General features: G+C 32.3%; 1 protein-coding gene across 3 annotated transcripts in view; it reads left to right on the top strand.

Moving 5' to 3' along the window:
• The window catches only part of ADGRG6 (adhesion G protein-coupled receptor G6), a 172,734-nt gene that overhangs the window by 117,651 nt on the left and 34,817 nt on the right, over positions 1-20,266 (top strand). For all 3 annotated transcript variants that reach the window (XM_074309671.1, XM_074309670.1, XM_074309672.1), the window contains 9 exons: positions 1,813-1,955; positions 5,094-5,205; positions 5,993-6,051; positions 6,494-6,704; positions 8,495-8,666; positions 10,694-10,834; positions 15,336-15,455; positions 17,685-17,727; positions 19,933-20,039. In XM_074309671.1, the coding sequence (XP_074165772.1) occupies positions 1,813-1,955; positions 5,094-5,205; positions 5,993-6,051; positions 6,494-6,704; positions 8,495-8,666; positions 10,694-10,834; positions 15,336-15,455; positions 17,685-17,727; positions 19,933-20,039 (1,108 nt within the window). The remainder of the gene's footprint in view (positions 1-1,812; positions 1,956-5,093; positions 5,206-5,992; positions 6,052-6,493; positions 6,705-8,494; positions 8,667-10,693; positions 10,835-15,335; positions 15,456-17,684; positions 17,728-19,932; positions 20,040-20,266) is intronic.

Below are 20,266 nucleotides of genomic sequence, written 5' to 3'. Positions count from 1 at the left end.
ATTACGTGTAGTCTTTCCTATGAAGTCTGCTCTAACAGTTGAACCATACAGTTGCTCCTCAAAGTAACATATAAACCAAAAAGGGCCCCCATCCAGGACAACTTTGACCTTTTTTTGCTTCTTTAATATAACTTTTTTAGTGCCCAACATCACATAAGCAGTTGTTAATATCTACTAGGCAAAGACAGTTTGTTGCAAAGAACTATTATCTTTCTGATTTGTACAAAAATCTTGCATATATGCTGTTCTATGTGGTTCCATCCATCAGAAAAGATTGTACCTTTAGATATAGCGGCAGAAGATTCAGGTGGTACTACACAAAGTTATGAGGTTCAAATAAGATAATGTATATAAATCATTTTGTAAATTGTAAAGTATTATTTGAGTAAATTTTTATTATTATCCTAAAGACACAGAATTCTGAATTTAAAGCCCTATGGATCTACAGGTGATATTTAGAAATAGGGACTGTACCTATGATTTTATTGGTATAGAGAACTCTCTTGCTACCAGTATAGTGGTAGCTTCAAATGTAAGACAGTACCTTCTGTGCAACTTAGTTTTAGGCAGTTACCTAAAGAGTGTTGGAGAGATTAAGTAATTTCTCCCAGGTCACACAGTTATCATGTTACAAAGGCTAGACTGTAGTATTGGTCTTCCTATCTTGAGAGCAGCTCTAAATCCACATGACTCCCATTGAAATAATGGTCTTCAAAATATTTTTTTTAAGTAAGGGATATTTAAATGTCCAGTCAGACTTTGATTTCTCTGATGTATGTATAAGCAAAGAAAATTGTGGCATTACTTTTTTTTTCTTCTCTTTTGGGTGAATTTTAATAGTTTCATAGTAAAGTCATCTTTACCAGAACATAATGGTAGTTTTTGCGGTTACTTTAGCCAACTTAAGCTTGCATTGATTAATTAGAAAAGAAGTTCTTCAATGAATTATGTGTTCATGATAAATGCAGAATGGATCTATAAAATGCTTTTCAAAATGAAGTCTAAGACGTATGAGACACATTGTGGTTCTTTGGTTTATCTTTAAAGGGAAGTTGTTTGTTTTTTTTTCCCCCACATAACATGATGTCAAAGGAAAATTTGAACTAGTTATCATTATTGTGGAAGTTGTTATATGTTACTCTGATTAACTATATGCTTTCCCAATCCTACATATCAACTTAGTTTCATTAAACTACAACTGGGCTTAAATGCTTGAACTATCACATGATTAGTCTGTTAAACTGTTGCTTACTTAAATCTGAATAAACAATTCAATAGTCTTTCTAACTTAGATTCTTACAGCAGTATTATTACAATAGCATACCCCATATATTTTGCTTTTAGAGACAAAGCTCCATACTAATGATCCAGTTTCATACCAAAAGTAATCCTTATTTAAAAGCTCTGAAATTTTAGCATTAGTATATATGGCTTTAGAAGGGCACAAATGAGGTTTCATATTGGCAGACTATGAGAGTTGCTTGTACAACAAAAATTGATTTTTTTTCCTAAGAGGTTACATATTAAGATAAAAATCACTCTGTGTAAAACTTGGTATCACTTGTTCCCTAAGATAAAGTTGAAGATCATTTAAATTTAATATGTTTGTATACAACGTTAATAAAATTTTGATTAATAAAAATTTCCTAGAGAATCTCATATGACTGGCTTAAAGATCACACATTAAAGAGATTATTTTGGATTTTCTCTTTTATTCTTAAAGATTATGTGATGATCAAGAATGGGGGAAAGATTTTTTATGTTTTAAGTTCATCCCTTTTTAATCCTAGCATTGAAAATATTATTTTCCAGGTTGATGATTCTGGCCCTTTTAGTTTATAATGCTACTAATAACATCAGTTTGGAAGGCCAGCTCATTCAGCAGAAGCTCTTGGGAAGCAATGAATCTTTAGGTGATGGCTTGAGGCTGTACACTGTCAGTGTGAAACAAATTGGTAAGTTGTTGAATATTTTGTATGACTATTTCTTTAAGCTTTTTGTTTAGAAAAAAAAAAACCTATCTCATAAGCCTTCCTGGTATTCACCTGGAATAAAACCTATACCTAGATATTATCCTTTGTACTTCGAAACAAAAGCTCTTTTATCTCCATAAATAAGCTAGTAGGGTTCAAGTGAATTCCAGATTATACTGACTTCTACCTCCTCCCTTTCTCAATTTATTAATTGAAAAAACATATTGTGTCAGCAATATTCATATACTTACTTTCTAGTAACATTTTTAACATGAAATTGTCAGAATTTATACCAATGATGTAAGTTGAGGCTACAATATATTCTTGGCAATTTTGAGGAAATCAGTACCTTATTTAGAACCATGAAGAACTACAAAGATACATTATCTAGAAGCTTATCTACTGAAAATTCCAAACAAGCAGGCTTAGCTTTTATAAGACCTGAACATACTTCATCATGCACACATTCACAAAATTACATGATAGTTGTAGGTCTTATTCTAAATGGCATTCGTTGCATAATAGAAAAAATGTGGAATTATGCAGCCTCCCCATTATATTTCTATATCTCTCATGAGCTCCAAATGTATTTAGAATCTTTGACATTTTATGAGAGGTAAATTTACCTAGCAGCCATAAAGATGCTGATATAATGGATATAGTGTGTTTATAGATAGAAAGGCAATGTAGCATAATGGATAGAGTGTTTGACTTTGAAATTGGAAGTACTACTTTTGAACCCTACCTTGGAAGGAATCTGCAACCCAATGCAGATCACTTAATCCTTCTGAGCTTCTATGTCCTCATCTGTAAAGTAAAGAAATTAGACTAATGACCTCTGAAATATCTTTGAGACCATAATCTCCTGTCTCTTGAATACCACTTCAATCTCTGTCATAAAGTTCAGGAACAACTTCTAATAGGGTAACACAATTTCAGAACATGAATACTGCTGCTCAAAAATCCTAGTAGTAGTTTGGGAAATAGCTTCAAAGATATATGCTGGATGAAGAGGAATTCTTTGAAAATGTCATGTCATTGAAGCAAATATTGGTGAATTTTATGACATGGAAAGTTTCTTATTCTTCCTTTCAGCAAGCTCTCACCCTGCTATATGACTTTGAAGATGCTCTTTGTTTTCTCTGATTCTGCTCTTGACTCACTGATTTCATGTTGTATCTGAACAAGCTTCCAGGTACTTTATCCAGTTCCATCACACACACAAACTAGAAGAATTCAGAGACTCTTGTGTTGTAAATCATAGAATTTTAGAGCTAGAAGAGACTTTAGAGATTGGTCAAGAAGTTTTATTTTGCAAGAGGGAAAATCCTCTTTGTCTGGAAGGGAGGAGAAGTCTTATAGAGAATTTCACACAATTGACTTAAGATCACACATCAAATTTGTTGGGAGAATCAGGATGAAGAATCAGGTCTCATGCATTCAGTCAACTGTTCTTTCCCTTATATGAAACACTTTTGTGTTATACAGTTTAGAGGTATTTTGGTATTATATACTACTATGTTTGGTATGGGAAACTAAGTTCAGGTATATGGGGAAAGTACTTTGGGTATTTTCATTCATGGCACACATAATAATCACTATATTTATCTTTTAAGAGACTGGACTTTTCTTTCCGTGAATATATGAAGATATTATGTGCTATGTAACTGTACATACCTCTCTTTGTTAGACTTATAGAATTCATTGTACATACAACATACATAGGTGACCCAATGAATAAAACAATGAGCCTGGAATCAGAAAACTTAAGTTCAAAACCAACCTTGGAAATGTACAAGTAGTGTGGCCCTGGGCAAATAATTTAGCTTCTGTTTGACTCAATTTCCTTATCTGTAAAATGGAAATAATAATAACACTACCTCTTACAGTTATTGTGGAAATCAAATGAGATAAAAACTATGAAGCACTTAGTACATTGTCTGGTACATAGTGAAAATAAATATTATTATTATATATGCACATATATTCATATAGCACTGTGTCAATATTCTATTAATTCAGGTTCCATGTTAGATCAAAATGAGGTACTCACAAGTCATTGACAGCAAAAGATTTACTTTATCCTAAGATAGTAAGAATATGAAACAAAATACAATTATGCTTACTTCTTTCATTGTTCACCCTCCCCCACCATGTGGAAACACAGCTGGTCATCACAGAAGGATAAGATTAAGGACATGGTGACTTTTGTTGTTCTCACAAATCCTCTGAGTGTAAGGGGCACAGCTGGGACTTTTTATGCTCTTAGGTGACTAGGAAGCCGCATTTGGCAAGAAATGGCCAATCAAAATCCTAGGGATAATTATGTCTCCTTTCAGAAAATATGTTCCATGTTGAGGGGGAAAAGGAAGAAGTCCCAGGCCAGTAGGTGGAAAGGAAAAAGTTAGAAAAATGCTAGTAAACATTGGTTTCATCACAGCACATCTGTGTGTTAGGTTTATAATACTTAAAAGTTGAAAGGGGACTGTAATAATTATTTTACCAAATTCATACAAGTAAAAAAAAAAAGGGAAACTGAGTTCTAGACTAACTTAATTTTGTCAAAATTGTCTAAATAATCACTGAGCTGGACTCAAACTTCTAGAAACAAATCTAGCATTTTTTTCTACAATAACAAAACATACACATTTGCACGTGCATGCATATGCAGACATATTTAATCCAAATGGCACATTTATGTAAGAACTTAATTTTTATATTTAGAATTTTTTTCCCTATGGAAATTTTGAAACTGCATACATCTAAGAATAATAATGGAAAGGGATTGCCTATATAAGACAAGCTACACACACACACACACACACACACACACACACACACACACACACACACCCCACTTAATGAGTTGATTTAAGGAGCTTCCAGGGATGTTCAAGATCATTCAATCCAATCCCCTTATTGTACAGGTAAAGAAACATAAGGCACAAAAATGTAAAGTGCTTTGTGAAGGGTTATACAACAAAAAATGCCTGAAGTAGAATTGGAAGAGGTCTTCCTAACTCCAGGTCCAGATTTTAAAGATGGCAGACTGATTAGAACACTTTTTCCTGTTAAATGAATTTGTTCAGATGAATCTTATTGTGGTTTTTTCTTATACAGGGACATGTCCAGAAAATGAACAACCCGAAGGCTATAAATGGTCAACCACAAAACCAGCTGTCCAAACATATCCATGTAAAGGGAAACCTGGCTATTTTGCATCACGAACGTGGTAAGATATTAACCCCGATTAGCAGTGTTAAAACTCATCTTTCAGTTTGGAGGTATTGCATGTTTTTCACCATGAAAATTCACAGAATTGTAGAATTTCAGATTTGTAAGGGACTAATTTCTGGTAATTCAAGTTGTCACAGGTAATACTGCCAAAGAGAACCCAGAGACCTGTGCATTGAAGTTTTGGGTGTAGCAGTTAAACCGTTAAAGTGTCAGACCATGGTTATCAACACTGATGTAGAGGCAAATTAATGTAGAACTAGGGGAGATGCTCCCCAAAAGGGGAGCAAAGAACAAATTGACTGTGAGTGGTAAAGTTGGGGAAATTGGAAATAGAAGTTACCATCAGAGAACAGAACTTTGAGATAGGTCAAATGAGGTGACAGTGGTGCTTGAAGAGAAGGTAGAAAGTTCACATCCAAGACAGTAAGGTTAGATGACCAGGACTTAGAAATTAGCATAATGGGAGGGGTGGTATGGAATGGGATGTTGGCAATTAAGGGTGGGGGTTTGCTCATTTGGCAGACCTTCACAATACAGTAGAGTGCACAGTGTACTAATTGTATTTCCTTACATTGTTTTGAAGCTTACTATTCCATTTTTTAAATGTGTCCAGGATTTTTTTTCTCCTGATTATGCTTTTTATCATAAGGCTTTTATTTAGAAATTCATAGGAAGCTCTATAAAGTCTTTCTTGATTTTTTAATAAAGTTCTTTTGTTTCAAAATTATAAACTGTTTTGGTTTGCATGAATGTGGATTGAAATATGAATGTTTGTTGCTCAGCCTTCAGGATACCACAAACAAAACCTTCTGGGGACCTCCTGATTTAACAAATTGTGCTGGTGAGTGAACAAGTAATATTCTTTCAGTTGTCAAAGCAATAATGACATTTCTTTTTATGTTTCCCGCCATTTATAAACTATTGCCCTATCATATAGTAATTTTTTGATAGCAAAAACTCAGTGAATGAATATTTCACTTTCCTTGGGTTTATTTATGTTTTCTGATCTTAAGTTGAAATTCATGACAAATATGAAGAAAATCACATCGAAGATAGCCTACATATTTTGAGAGTAAGGATTAGATTAGTAAGAATAGACAGTTGGGTAGCCATTAAATTTTTTTTTTTTTTTTTAGTATTTCTATTCTATTTCATCTTCATTCCTGAGATGGTCATGTTGGCCAGTATCATTACCATTTTGTAGATGAGGAAGCTGAGTCAGAGAGAGGTAAAAACATCTTATATTCTCATGTATTCTTTATTGTGATTTCATATATTTTTAGGAATAACGAATGAAATAGCCAATGAGCTTCTAAATTTCACTAGTGAAGGACAGACCCTTACCTCGGCCAACATAACCAGTATTGTGGAGTACCTCAAAAAAATCGTGAATAATGAAGAAAATATTGATATATCTTTAGGCTCAACTGTAATGACCATATTTTCCAATATCTTAACTAGTTCAGATAATGAATTGCTGGAGTCTTCTTCTGAGTAAGTACTTTTCCTCCCTTCCTTTTTTCTACGTAGTATGACAAAATTTCAATGATAAGCAGAAGCCACTAGATACTTTGGTATTTCTCTAAAGAGCATGCTTTCTATAACATCAAAAGTATCTTCCTATATGATATATCTACTTTATCATTTCAAGGGTTTGATTTTATCAGATTTGATTTTATCATGACTGCAGATCACACCATTTAGTGTTTGTGGGGCACTGTGGCCAAAAACTTAATAATAATTATTTGACCTAAACTTAGAGTTTCTAGCTTGATATAAATGCCTGAATCTTAAACTTCCTGTTAGTATCCTTAGAAAAGTCAGGGGGTTGTCTCTATACTATGATGAAAATACATTATGATTATTTTAGTGGAATAGGATCCATAGAGTATAGAAGACTGGGGAAAAAAAAAAAGATGGGGTTGATTGTCAACACAGAAGAAGCCTAAATACAATTTTTTTTTAATTAGTGTGGCAGTATTTTCATTTAAAATGTGAACCAAATAGCCTGGAAATTTTTTGTGATTCTCATACTTCATAAATGTATGCCATTCCATAACTTAAACTTTTAAAAACCTTATCACCCCATTATGGAATGACCATAACAGAGTCTTTGGAGCATGATAGATTCTCTTAGAATTTTTGAAGAACAAATTCTGCATTTACCAAGTGTTATAGTGATGAAGTTTCCTTTGTGTTTCATAGTATACACCTTAATATTTTTATTTAGTTATTTTTTATTTCTTTATTAATTATTTGTAATAACAAAAAATAAACTATAACTTTACATTTAAAACTAGGTTTCCCTCAGTCCTTCCTAATTCTATTGATGAACTCTATTGTGAGACAGAAATTTCTAAATGTATTTTATCATCTCTTGTCTCAGTGTTTTCCCATGTTTTTATTATCTTTCTACATAACACATAAAACAGAGAAATAAATTTTTTAAGGCCAATAATAATTTCTTTTGTATGCTCCTTCAGAGTGTTATTTATACAGTTCCTAAAAGACTTCTATGGGAATTCCCCATGTTGAAGATGAAATTTATATCAATAGTCTAAGATTCTACTCAGGGGAACTGACTGACTAAAGATTATTGGGGGTCCTTGAATGCCAGAAACTCAGTTATAAAAGTCCTCACACACCCTTGGGCAAGTAGCCTGCCTCCATTGTTACACAATGCCCCTGCTCTTCCAGGGTCATCCAGACAGGCAAATAAACACTCCTCAGTAGAACATAACATACTCATCAAATTAAGTGTTTTGCTAAAAAGAAAATTGTCAGTAAAAATTCTAATGTCCATCCTATAAATAAATGCTGAGCTCTTCCTTAAACACATTTTTTAAATGAAAATAATGCATTCTAAATGATGGTGGGATTATAATTCACATTTTACATAATTCAGCATATTTTATATTTCAGCAGTTTACATAAAATAAAAATGGATCTTAATGCAAATCTTAGATTTAAAATGTATCTTAGATCTTATCTTAATGCAATCTATAGGATATCAAGGACTAGTATTCTCTTTGCTCCCTCCCCCCCACCTTGAAATGTTTGCAATAAAGATAGAGTAGCATTTATCCTTCATGCTGTAGGAATTTACCTGCCTAAAAACATTGTACTTATGGTTGATATGTGTCCTTGATGTTGGTTTAATAAAAGGCTTCGAAGACCAATGCCCATGACTTTGTAACTTGCTCTGTAACATAGTGTCCAGTATATACAAGTGTCTGCTGCTTATTCTTTGATGATGGTGATAATGATGTTTTTTATGTCTTCAGGGCTTTAAAAACAATTGATGAGTTGGCTTTTAAGATCAAGTTAAATAATGAAGTACCTGTGAACATTACAACTCGAAATCTTGCTCTTGGGGTGTCATCTCTGATCCCAGAGACATATGAAGGCTCAACTTTCAGTATTGGTCTCCCAAACAGTAATGATTCATATTTCCAGGTATGAGATTGTGGTTTTTATGCCTTGTTTTGAAACACAGCTATGAATATGTTTTTTTGGATGCTTACCTTCTTTCTTTTCAAGAAGTTGATAATTGTAGCAATTTTGAGCCTAAAGATTTAAAGTAGGAAAGTTCTTATCTCTCTAGGATCATTTAGACATCATGTGATATATATTTTGGAGTATAAAATTATTAAGTACTTCTCAAAATTGTTCTATAATTTTAGAAGAAATTTTTAATTTTAAGGCAAAGGTTATTTTTCTTTTTCTTTGGAAATCTTTAACTAGAGGCTGGTAATTAAGCCAGTCCTTAAGAAAGTATTTAATATTTACATGGATTTGTGATCTCAATTTGAGATTTCTCTTCAATGAGTCAAATCCATCCATGTCTGTTTATCCCATGCAGTTCTTGTCAGTGTCCTCCAGTTTCCCAAAGAGTATTCATTCAACTCTCACCAAATACCTGTCATCCCTCATTCTTACTGTGTGGCCATCTTATTCTCTTTTTGTCAAACAATTCTTTAATGACTCCTTTATTCTCATTCTTCTTTCAAGCTGCTACGTGTTGACATGTTACAGCCCACTCACACTCACCATATACCTTTCTATTGCTCTTGGTGGGATATTCATGTTTAGTCCTTTGGAGGCAATATTATTCTAAATGGACTGTTGGAAAAATTAATTTTCATCAGAAAAAAGCAAGTCAGTCTAGTTTTTCTTTTGATTCCTTTTTCTATAGATTACAGATTCTAAAGATTTAGTGCCAGAAAGGAAATTTTTAGATCATATTAAAATGACATGAAGTTCATGTGCATAGAGTTGAGGAGTATCTAATTCATTGATTATTTGTTTGTTTATTTATTTATTTAGATGAGGCAATTGGGGTTAAGTAACCTGCCCAGGGTCACACAGCTTGGAGCTGTTAAGGAGTTATCTGAAGTCAAATTTGAACTCAGGTCCTCCTGACTTCAGGGCTGGTGCTCTAACTACTTCACCACTTAATTGTACTCTAATTCATTGATTATTAAAAAAAAAACAACAACAAAAAAAAAACTAATTCATTATCCAAAAAGGTGGCTTACCCATCTGCTGTTTCATAGTTTTAGCAATTATTGGGGGTCATTCTCCCTCTCAAAAAAGAAAGGAGTTAACTATGTAAATTATATTGCATGATCAACTTTCATTTATGGAAGTTGGGAATGGGATTAGCAGACATTCTTACTACAGAATGGAATGACTAAGGTTTGTTGAGGGTGGGGCCAATGGAAGTTCTGTTAAGTTAACAGTGACCACTTTTACATAACTAAACTTGAACTTTGCTATACTACTTTGTAATTGCTACAACAGTAAATGGCCAGCTAATCTAATAGCATATATTAAGAAAAATCTTGCCTTACACATGAATCTAGATGAAGTTTTGCATTTAGGTAGGATAAAGTTGATTTTTATTTTTTCATAGCCAAAGAAAGACCATTCTGTGAAGACTTCCCCAAAAGTTAAATGGAAAGTTGATTCTAATGAAATCACTCCTTCTCTGCCATTTAATCAGTGATATAAGTACAAGGTGCTGAAAAGTAAAGATCATGAAACTTAAACTTTCCCCTTTCCATAGAATTTCTTTTTTCTTAATCCAAGAGTCCTATTCTCTTTTTTTCCTTCTCTAGACACTCCCAAACCACAAATTCTTTTGCAAAGAGGCTGAAAACGTTGATAAATTAGATGTGATTTTAAAGAAGAAAAATCTAATACTCATATTTGAGAATCTTCTAATTTTGCAGATTTCTTTATGTTAAATAATGAATATCACTAAATTCCAATCACATAAAAACATGAAGAGCAACTAACCTCAGGTCATTCTTAGCAGAAACTTTATACAAATAGCTGATGAAGTGAGAATGTGATTTGTAAAGTGAACAGTTGGCCTACAACTTACTTGTGTACTTTGAGGTATCACCGCACCTTAGTCAGGCATGCTAAGTGATTACACTATTGCAATTTTTTGACTACTCTATTTGCTTGTCTCCTAGATGGATTTCGAGACAGGTCAAGTTAATTCTTTGGCTTCTGTCATTTTACCCCGAAGTTTACTTATGAATTTAAGTAAAGAAGAATCTGAATCAGTGAAAAGAGCTCAATTTACTTTCTTCAACAAAACTGGACTTTTTCAGGCAAGTATACATTGAATTAATTTTACTTGATCTACATTGAGTCCCTTAAAAAAAAAAAAAAGTCAGATGCCAAATCCCTTTAAAGTTAAGTATATCAGGAAAGATAGAGAAATAACTTCATTTTTTTTAAAATTAAAATGAAGGTCTTAATAACATTATTGTCTTAAATATTTGTTTTCAAATAATCTTGCATTTGCTAATATAAATATGTTTATTCATATTTATGCAAGAAGATAATATTAGTTTCAGTTCTACAGATTGACAAATTTAAGTTAAACACTCTAGTATAAAAATGTATATATGTATTACTAAACAGCCACTTGTATTCTCTGTTTAGGCTAAAATATTAACTATTTTCAATCATTTCAGACAAGTAAGTGAGACCAACAGATTTAAGGAAAATTACTCTCTAAGTAAGAGAACGGATTTTTTTTTTTTTTTCATTCAGAAGGAAGTAGTGTTTTTGTAATGAGCAGCATTCTTGGCTTTAATCAGTCTTCCTATTAGTATTTCAAGTGACCTTCTGCTCTTTTACATCCGCAGAATTGGGTGCTATTGTGCTGAGCACACATTACCATTTTTATTGGCACTGTTTCTAGATCCTAGAGAGTAATCTGCCAGCAAACACCCATGACTTCCCCTGCCCTCTGAAAGCAGAAGTTATCTACAAAAGCTACGCTAAAATATTTTGTTTTTAAAAGTGAGGATTTTAAAATACTAAAATGTGAGTTGATATAGGACATTTCAAAGGGAATGTACAAGAGAAAAATTGAAATTTCTTAAGAAACATTGTAAAATCTGTCTTAAATCTGACACACATGCTTTTCCAAAAGACAGATATAGCTCTATTGAAGGAGTGAAGGTATAGCTTGCCACCATTATTCACTGACCTTTGAAATCAATGAAGTTATATATGAGATACATTTAATACTTAATATGGAATTTATTGTGAAGAAATCAAAGTACTATAAAGTATGTATAGTCTACAGATTAAAGATGTTTATAATTCATCTGGGGACTCAGGTCAAAACATAATAGAAAGTTGAACCCCAAAGACCAAAGAATTAGTTAATAAGTTTCATAAAATAGTGTGTGACATTGGTAGATTAATAATGTAGACAAATTTAAAGGAAGGAGGATTCGAATGTCTTCATGTCCAAGTTTTTAGAGATATATATCCTTAAAACCAAAATTTGATTTTCTTCCCTGAATTTTAATCCTCAAAAATGCTCATCTGTAATTTATTTTAAGAATTATGGATCCTCTTAAACTGACTAAAAACACCTTGGTATTTCACAAAAGTAGGTTTGATACTTATTATTAATGTGAGAATTTTTCTTGAATTAATTTCCTGTGTACAATCAGACTATTGATTTTTTTTAGAGAAGAAACCAGAATTATTAAAAAGAATTGAAGAAAAAATAGTAATGAGAAATAAGACATAGCATACAATTGAAACAACTCAATCCTGAACTAATTAGATGAGTAATTAAAATGAAAAATAGATAATAGACAATAGATGTGATATCTTTAAGCTATTAAAATAATTTTATAAAGAGATTTACTTAGCATCATTTACCCTAAGAAGACCAAGAAAGGCTTTGAAGTTATTTTGTTAATAGGCATATTACTTGAGAAGAGAGAGATAGTAGTCATGGTCAATTCCAATTTAGAATATATATATATGTTCATTTATAAAATATTATAAAGTATTATGGAAGATTCTGAATAGTTTTACCTCATTTAAAAAAGAAATCTTTTATAAGATTTAGCTACATATAAATGAAGTATATACAGTTGTAATGAGGATATTCGTAGGGAATAATTGGGCTAAGTGATATAGAGAATGCAAGAAAAACTCATTGTGTATTGTGTTCATTATTTGAAAAAACATTTGATTTATTACAGCAAAACATTGCCTTCAAGGTTCTCTTCTAATAAAGATGTCTCCCAGCAAACATCAAACTCATTCAAAATTCTTTGAAAGATATGTATGATGGAAAAAATACTACTTAATAATTCTCTGATCATAAACATCAGATTAGGAATAAAACAGGAAAATATATCCTGGTCAAAAAAGTATTTATTGTATGATAGAGGTGATACAATATAGAGACCAGACTGAGGAATGAGTATTTCTAGATGAAGCAGTTCTCCAGAAATTCCTATGATACAATAATAATATTGTGCTGGTTTTCAAACAGTCCTGAAACATTACAGAAGAGATTCATAAGCACTCAAGAGTTTGGCTTCACCATATGCACAGGAAAGATCAGGTGGATGAAGAAAGTCTGTTTCCCAGATTACAACATATATTTGAATGGACAATCTATAATTCTGTTCTGCCTATACATTATTATGTATATGTGAGACAAAAAGGGACAAAATAAATGGGAAACTGGTCCCATGGTTGAATAAAAGAGACCAGATTGTATGAAATTATAAAATTACTTTATTCATCCCAACTTTCTCTTAGAAATAAAGTTGTAGCCATAACACTAGAATCACAGAAGCTGGTATGAAAAAAGTTGGGATGATCAGGTAACAGTACAAGGGATGACAAGGGGGCAGTCTAAAAGCTGCATTGGTATTTTTGTGATGTTTAATAAAAAGTGAGAAAGAACTATGGTGGGCTGGGCTCTTCTCTCTTCACCTTCCCATGCCTCACCATCTTTCAAAGCAATATTGTGAAAGAGCATGGGCAAAAGTTGTAAGAGAGGAAGTCATAGTATACTATGACCATCCATTCTGCCTCCCTCCTTTTAGAGATGTAGAAACTGAGGATCAGATAAAGTAAATATTTTGTCTAGGGCCTTACAGATAGATAGTTGAGTGTCTTTGGCAGAAATTGAAACCAAATCTACACTGCCTCATGGAAAACTTTAAATATGCTTCATTGAAGAGAATATTTAAATCACTAATGTCAAAGATTCATTTGAGGACTGAGGAATCCCTGGATAACAACAATCATAACTGATAGTGGTCAGTTAAAATTGCTCAAATTATCAGTTAAAATATGAAATCACTTTTCTGAGTATTGAGCCACATTTACCTGAGATATGTACATGCTACAAGTGTGTTTAAATCTAGAATATGTAAATCACAAATTCAAATGTTGAAAAATTTGATACTATTATGAATGGGAGATAGGATGGAGTGGTACAAAGAATACTGAATTTGGTGTCAGAGAGATTGGGCTTAAATCTTGTGCTTAAGCAATAAGTAAGTAACTCTGTGATTGTGGACAAATCAATTAAATTCCAAGAACTTCAGGGTTTTTATCTGTAAAATAGAAATAATATTTATATTACTTAATTCTTAAATTACAAGTAAAATACTTTTTTTGAATAACAAGTATTTTAAAAAATACATCCTGTGGGCCAGGCATAGGACAGTTTGGTTGTGCAGTGGTAAAAGTGCCAGGCCTGGCAGCAGGAAGACCTAATTTTAAATTTAGTTTTAGATTGTCACTAGCATTGTGATCCTGGGCAATTCATACTTAACTCTGTTTGCCTCAATTTCTTCATCTGTAAAATGAGCTGCAAAAGGAAATGGCAAACCATTCTAGTATCTTTGCTAAAAAATAAACAAACAAATAAAACAAATGAAGTCACAAAGAGTCAGACATGTCTGAAAAACAACTGAATGATAATAATCTAGGCATAGCAACAGTTCCTGTCATCCTATTAAGTGAAGAATCATAGATTTAAAACTAAAATGAATGGCCAATTAGCTAGAGGTAGAATGTTGAATGACATGAAGTAGCATGTGAACCCAGTTCTACCTTACTCCAAAAATAATACTTCTATATATTACAGTATGTGTCTAGCTTTGTGTGGATATCTTAATGTTTCAAATCCCAGCTATTCTCTTTTAGAGCATAAATTAAATCAATCACTTCTGTGATTAAAACTTAAAATCTTAAATTAAATATCCATTAGGAAGGACAATTCAAACTTTTTAGTCAGTAACTGCTCCATGAAAATTGCAATTAGATATAATGCCTTTGTAAATGTGTCAAGTGGTTAGCATAAACTCTAAAAGCCAAAGACTTTAAAACAAAATTTTACACCATAATTCCTTTCTACCTATAAACATTTTTTGTCCAAAAGATAAGCAGCCTCATTTTTTTTTTTTTTATGGTTAAGGAAATGATCTAATTGTTCACAACTTTTTATGAGTTTGCATTGTTTATGAGTTCACATTGTATAAGGTATAAGTGACTGGCTTCAAATGTAGTCATTTAGAGAGAAACTTCATGAAAGTTGCCTTACAATGTGTTCTCCTTGTGTATTTATGATAATAAGGGAAATAACAGAATACCATGAGGAAAGCCTGCAACTTGATCTTATAAACAGGACATTCTTATAATGGGAGATCTTAAGTGTAAAAGTTGCTGACTGTTTGCTTATTTTGGAATACCACATTAAAATAAAAGTGTGCACTTAGCCTAGTATGTGTAAGGTATTGTTTTTTTTGTTTTTTTTTTTCTTTTTAAAAGGATGTAGAAACTCAGCGAGACAAGTTAGTGAGCTATGTGATGGCGTGCAGTATTGGAAACATTAGTATCCGGGATCTTCAGGAACCTGTTCAGGTTATAATCAAACATACACGAAATCAGGTAAGAAAATGTCTTGGGCACTTCTTCAAATATAGAAATGATAAGATTTAGTTTATCTTAAAGGATTCTTGGGAATCTGTCCAATGACCTGTAGGGTAACCTGTACTTTTCCAGAATAAAGAAGGGAGCAGCAGGAAGCTGCCAACTCTGGGAATTTTGCCTGATGTCCTTACATCATGGGAAATTGGCAACATTCTTTTTTGTGAAGGTGGGGGCTAGCAATTCAAATGATGGAAATGAAAGCCAGCAAGAGGAAGAGATTGAAGGAAAAATGTTTTAAAGGTTGGATGACTCTATTTAGACAAATATAGATATAAAACCTGCCCAACTGCAAGTTTGATTGATTTTATAAGAAGTTACATTAAAAATAAATATACAAGTAAATATTGATATTGAGAAATATAGCAGAAGTGCCACTAAAATGTGGAGCTGTTTAAATGCTGCATTCATGTTCTTTAGGCTGGACTTAAAATTAGGAGACTAGACTTGCTTCTTATACTTCGTAGCCATGTGAAAATCACAGACAAATTGTGTGTCTAGGTAGTCTAGGCTAAATGTTGTCTTCCCCTCTCTTCCTCTCCCTCTTCTTCTTTTCTTCTTTCTCCTTTTCCTTTATCTTCTATTCCTGCTTTTTTCTCTTCCTCCTCCTCCCTTCTTTCTCTTCCTCTTCCTTTTCCTTCTTTTTTTATTCTCCTCCTCCTTTTCCTTCTCTTTCTTTCTTCCCCATCCCTCTCATCCTTCCTTTCTTCCTTCTCCTCATCTTTTGTCTTCCCAGAGTAATGTGTATAGACTGGTTCTAACATTTACTCAGACAGACTAATAAAGGATAGAGCTGCTGAAGAACTGTTTGGTTTTGTGATAAGTAAGGATTTTTATTTTTCAATAAGAATTTTTTAAAACTATGAGCCCAATCTAATTCAAACTGATAACCATTTAAGGAGCTAGAGATACAGAGATATAAAAAAGGATAATTCCTCATCTCAAGGAGTTTATATTTTCCTGTAGAGATACTAGAATTGAATAATCAAGGTTAAATCTTAACATTTGATGACCTAATTCTGTCATTTAACTTTTTCTCACTTCACCAATTCTTAACCTGGGACTCATGAACTTTCAAGTAATCTGTGAATACATTGCAGGATACCTATGAAGCTGGGTGGGAAAAATACATCTTTTTAATCAACTAAATTTAACATTCCATTACGAATTTAAAAATTTTAAATTTTATATACACATATATACATATGTAATGTGTCTCTATATGTGCATTTATATATGTACCTATATGTGCTTTTCTTTCTTTTTTTCTTAAATGGATTCCATAGGGTTTGCCAGATTACCAAAACAGGCCATGACATTAAAAAAAAAAAAAAAAAAAAAAAAAAAAAAAAAGTGAAGAATCTCAGTCTTATCATTTACTAGAGAGACAAGAGTGCTATTGAGGAAAACAAAATATATTCTAAGAACTTTGTTAAATACCAGTCTGTAAGCATTGTCTTAAGCATGTGCTAGCACCAGGCCCTGTGCCAAGAACTAGAATACAAAGAAGGCAAAAACAATACTTATTCTCAAGGAGCTCATCATCTAATGAATAAGTAATATCAGTAATTATAATTGATAGAGGATTTTGAAGCAAGAGTAATAATAAATTACATTTTTATAGTCCTGTTTAGGTATAATGCCCTTTTTAACATGTAATTTGACTCTCACTATATCCTTGGGGAGTAGGAAATCCACATGTTATTGCTATCATCATCTTTATATTTCTTTTTATAATTTGAATTGCATTTGTACTTATAATTTGAGATTACAATCAATAACAGTTGGGATGCTGATGCTCAGACAAGTTAAAAAATGTCAATTATACCAGCTCACCAAAATGTCAAGTGGCAAAACATAGATCTGGGTCTCTTGATGCCAAATCCACAGTTTTAGGGATTTTTGTTGTTTTTATTCTTTCAATATAGTATATTAATTTTACATTTGATAAATTAAAATTTGTAATTTTCTGCTTTGAACTAATTAATGCATTACTCCTTAGTGTTTATATTTGATTTAACATCAAGGATTCTATTGAGAGGTTACTTTTTCCTAGGTTTCTTGGCCTTGTTATCTGGCACTAGTATAATGTTTTTTTCTCTTCTTTTCTGTAAAAATTTTAAATTCCAAAACTTTTAAATCATTTGACCTAAATATCTTGTTACATGTTTTATGCTTATGTTCATTCAGGTGCTTCATCCCATCTGTGTCTTCTGGGATTTGAATAAAAATAGTAAGTTTCAAAATAAATGTCCCCTTTTTATTTTTCCAGTCTGCACTTTTGATTTTATTATTGTAGGGGTATGTCAGTGAGAAAATTCTCTCCACCAATGAATCTTTGCACGTACTCTACAACTCCTCATCTTATGAAATTACTAAATGGTTTGTAAGTAGACAATCAATATGTCAAAATGAAGTCTTAAACCATAGTTATCCTGGTTCTGTGAACTTTATTATGTTGTCTTTTAAATTGATAATCATTTTTTTATAGTTTTATTTTATCACTAGTATGGTGATGTGATTCTGCATGAACTGAAAAATCATTTTAAATGGTTAGAAGAGCCAATTCCATTTTATTTTCTTAAGGCTAAACAGAAAGCAAAACATACATACACACACACACACACACACACACACACACCCTTAGCCTCCCTATAGGATGTGCTTTTTGATAATAAATTCTAAAGTTCAAAATAAATTTTATTTACTTTCTTCCACAGGCCTTTAGATATTTCAGGGCTTGTACACAGTAGTCCAAGTGTTTTGGAAATGGTTATAGTACAATGAGCATATTACCTCTCTTTATACATTTTTATGAAGTTTAAAATAACATAAGCATTCCTTAGGAATCATAATGCAGTATTAATTTGTATTGAATTTGAAGTCAACTAAAAACTCAGATATTTGATATGTGAACTGCAAAATCATAGATTTTTTTTTAATCCTTGTAAATCATTTTTTAACCTAAATATTAGAATTTTTATTATTCCTATTAAATTTTATTTTCATAGTTTCTATCTTTCATTTAACTTGTTGAGATTTTTAAAGGATTCTAATTGCAGCACTGAACATATTATCTAATCTTTAATAATCACCTTTGTATGTCTTTATGAAAATAATTGATAAAAAATGGACAGAATAGTGACATGCCACTAGAAGCTTCCATTCAGATTAATGGAGATTTATTAATTACTATTTCTTAGGTCCATTTTTTTCAACCACTTCTAAATTTATCAGTTATGCTATCAACTCTTATTTCTCCATCTTGGTCAGAAGAATAATTTATCAGACCCATATGTAATTGGAATAGTTTCTATTTAAAAGTAGAAAGAGCACTGGATATTGAATGAAGAGATATGAATTTAGTAGTAGTAACAGTAGTAGCAGCAGCAGCAACAGTAGTAATAGTAGAATATATTGTAGTAGTAGTAGAAGTAAAAAATAGCTGTAGGAATTGTAGTAATTATAGTTGCAGTAATAATGATAATTGTGATGATGATGATGATTGTAGCTAGAATTTATGTAGCTAGTATACAAACACACACAGACACCATAGACACATGCATACACACACACACACACACACACACACACACACACACACAGCCCTGAATTTCACTATGCTATCTTTGAGCTAACATACCAATACCAGAGCTACCCTTGACTATTCTCCCTAGAAAGTTAAAACCTTCTATCTCCTTGGAAGATTCTAAGTTTTAAATCCTTAATTTTCTTATCTGAAAATATGGGTAAATAAACTTCCCACTTCCCCTTTAAGCACTATATTAATGGAAGTTTTTGTTACTCCTAGTTAATTCTCAGCTTCCTCCTCAGATATTAAGCATAATCAGAAAGCACACAGATATACTTGACCAAAATTAGAAATTTTCCTTCTTTATTGTTTATTACATTTTACCTAGTCTTTTTATGTGCCTACTGAACTCCTAGAAAAAGAAGGAATAAGGTCACCACATGTCCATAGTGACAAAGGTAAACCAGTTACTAATCTCCACCTTTTTAAAAAAAACAAATTTTTATGACTGTCCATCACTCTTCAAGTCTTTCTTTAGTTAACTATTATAAGTGGTTAAGATATCTTCTTTACTACTCTATAGGAATCATAAAACAGAGGTTCTTAACCTTATGTGTGTGTTGGTCAAAGACCCCTTGACACTTTAGGGAAGACTATAGACTTCTCTTAGAATGATATTTTAAAAAATTAATTGAACTCCCTTAAGCTGGCCCCTTTTCTCTCCCCTATTTAGAGAAGCAGAAATTTAGACCTAGAGAAGTAAAGTTGACTTGCTCAAGTTCACAGAGTTACTAAGTGGCAGTTCCAAAATTTGAATTTAGGTTTTCTGACTCCATATCCATTGCTCTTTCCATTACATTCCACTCTACTAATATTTTAACAGTCTATGTTGCTTTATTCCTATAGAAGGTTTCGGTGGCTGGAACACATCAGGCTGTGTCGCACACAGAGACTCAAATGAAAATGAGACAGTGTGCTTGTGTAACCACCTCACCCACTTTGGGGTTCTGATGGTGAGTGCAGAATATCTTTGTTGTTTGTAAAATTACGATTCCCTTTGGAGCACTGCTTTTTTACATCCTAGTCATCATTCTCCTACACACTTAATATTGGTTCTGAATAAAGAATACCATGAAATCCAGTGTGAATAATTGTTGAGTAACTATTACAAAGGTAATGGTTTTGTTTCTTTGAGATTAAAAAAATGAAATAATATAAAAGGCCACATAGACAAAGGAAG

Source organism: Sminthopsis crassicaudata, chromosome 4 (assembly GCF_048593235.1).
Source record: "Sminthopsis crassicaudata isolate SCR6 chromosome 4, ASM4859323v1, whole genome shotgun sequence".
Classification (NCBI taxonomy): domain Eukaryota; kingdom Metazoa; phylum Chordata; class Mammalia; order Dasyuromorphia; family Dasyuridae; genus Sminthopsis; species Sminthopsis crassicaudata.
The sequence above is the reverse complement of the archived record's forward strand: the minus strand, read 5'-3'. Positions and strand labels throughout refer to the sequence as shown.